Raw genomic sequence first — 2,446 nt, forward strand, 5'->3', positions numbered from 1 at the left:
GGCAGAGGGAAAAGCAGTTGTGTAATCCCCCTTAAAGGAACTTGGCAGAAGTGCCTGGGTGGCCCCGGGTGTGCACCTCGTGTGTGTGTGTGTGCGTGTGTGTGTGGTGTGTGTGGTGTGTTTGCATGCGCAAAAGGTGTCACGGTGCAGAAGGAAAAGAGTCACATCAACAGATACTCCTGTCTTTTTTTCACCCTACTATCTTTTCTACCACCACCTGTCATGATTTTCCCTTCAGATGCTGTAAGCTTTGACTCTTCCTCAAAATAAGAAAACAGCAATTTCTTCCCTGTTAATACATTATTCAATATTAATAAATTTGAATCACTGGATTTTCTTAAAGAAACATTATTAATCAAGCATGAAAACCACGAAAGAAAAACAGGAACAGAAATTAAGTTTCCAATCAGCAGAGATTTCTGTCAGCTTTTATTTTTGTTTACTCTCACATGACCAGTGTCTGTAACAGTGTCACACACAAATTAAAGCATTAAAACACCTGAGTGAAAGAAGGAATAAATGAATTATGCATTTTTCTCTCTGTTAACTTTGGTTGTTATATAGATTATCTTGAGGTTAAATGTTTAAGTAGATTTTATTTTTATGGTTCACATTTCAGAGTATTCAAGAGGGCAAGTCAAAGTATTAAAATGCCAGGGGAACACAGATTTGAGAAGGCTGAATTCCATTGCTTTACAAGTTAAACAAGATTGATAAACACTGTTTTTGTGACTTCTATACAGAAAACATGTATTTATATCTTTCCAGATAGTTTTCAGGAACAGTTTTTTATGTTGTTAATCCTCAATGAATACAGAGATCTGAAGTCATATTTTCTGCAGCATATCCATTATCCCAACAGTCTCCTCACTGCCCCCGTGACTTCCTTATTTCTCAGGCTGTAGATAAATGGGTTCAGTAGAGGTGTGACAATGGTGTAAACTACTGCCACCGCCTTGTCCTGTGAAGGGGAATGCAAGGAGTGTGGCCTTGTGTATGTAAAGAGAGTGGTTGCATAGAACAGGCTTGCCACAATCAGGTGGGAGGAACAAGTGGAAACAGCTTTTGCCTGTCCTTTTCCCGAGCTCATCTGGAATACCACAATAAGCACACGAGCATAGGAAGCCAGAATGACCAGGAATGGTAGCAGCAGAATAGTAAGTCCACTCAGGAGGACTGTATACTCATAATGTGAGGTGTCCTGACACACCAATGATAGTAGGGCTGGAACTTCACAGAAAAAGTGGTTTATGAGCCGAGACCTACAGAATGGAAGTTGAAACACATACAATGTATGTATGAAAGCATTGATAGAACCACTGGCCCATGCACATGCAACCATGAGGCAGCAGATATTCTTGCTCATAAGTATCGGATAATGTAAAGTATGACAGATAGCTACATAGCGATCGTAAGACATAAAACCAAGGAGAAGGGCTTCAGTTCCACCAAAGGCCAAGAACACATACGTTTGAATCTCACAGCCCAAAAAAGTAACGGTCTTACTCTGTGAGAGGAAGTTGATTGCCATCTTGGGCACTGTGGTGGAGACGTACATGAGGTCAATGATGGACAGCTGACTGAGCAGAAAGTACATTGGAGTGTGGAGTCTGGTGTCCAATCAAATGAGGTGGATCAGCATGATATTTCCTGTCAGAGCCACTGTAAAGAGGGTGGCAATGACGACAAAGAGAAGAGCGTTTATCTGGCCATATTGGAAAAGACCAACAAGTAGAAAATCTGTCCCAAAACTTTGATTTCCTGTTTTCATGGCTGAAACCAAAATATCAAAGGAGATGACATGTGAAATATTCATGTAATCATGTTGACTGCCCTTAAGAGAAAGCAAAATGACAATATTAAATACAGTAGAATTTTCTGGATGCTCTTTAGATGAATACATCTCTCTCCTATTCAATACATGGAGTGCATCCACAGAAAAATTTCCATTTTATAAATGATGATATGAAAATAAAGATGTTTATGAACCACAGAAGAACATATAAACTGAAAACAAAATAGAGTATTTAGATGATCTGTGTGAACAAGTTATGTTTCTCCTTTGTAAGTATTAGAAGATCACTCTCTGACTCAATTTTCTTATACATGTGACAGATAGAATGAGTCAAATACATAATTTCAAGGACTCTTTGCTTCATCTCTCTTTTGATTACATTGGTTATAAAAAGGAATATATAAATATAAATACTATATAAACGTAGTGACATTTATATGGAAGTGCTATTACAGACCTTATTATTTAATTAGTATTTCTTTCTTTCTGTGAATGTAGATACAATTTTATAAACTTGGGGGGAAAGGTAAACCAAACATTAGGAAGAGCTTGAGAATGAATCATTGAAATACAAAAATATTTATTAGTCTTAATACCAAAATATACATGTTATTATTCTCAAGTACCATGTAAAAAATGGGCAATTCACCA

General features: G+C 37.5%; 1 protein-coding gene across 1 annotated transcript; it reads right to left on the reverse strand.

Moving 5' to 3' along the window:
- Positions 1 to 775: 775 nt before the first annotated feature.
- Positions 776 to 1,786, reverse strand: LOC100588171 (olfactory receptor 2AK2-like). Its single transcript, XM_012506419.2, is given in 1 exon segment — positions 776 to 1,786. A coding segment is annotated over 1 exon segment (996 nt). The 5' UTR covers positions 1,772 to 1,786.
- Positions 1,787 to 2,446: the final 660 nt, after the last annotated feature.

The sequence above is a fragment of the Nomascus leucogenys genome, chromosome 5 (assembly GCF_006542625.1).
Source record: "Nomascus leucogenys isolate Asia chromosome 5, Asia_NLE_v1, whole genome shotgun sequence".
Taxonomy (NCBI): domain Eukaryota; kingdom Metazoa; phylum Chordata; class Mammalia; order Primates; family Hylobatidae; genus Nomascus; species Nomascus leucogenys.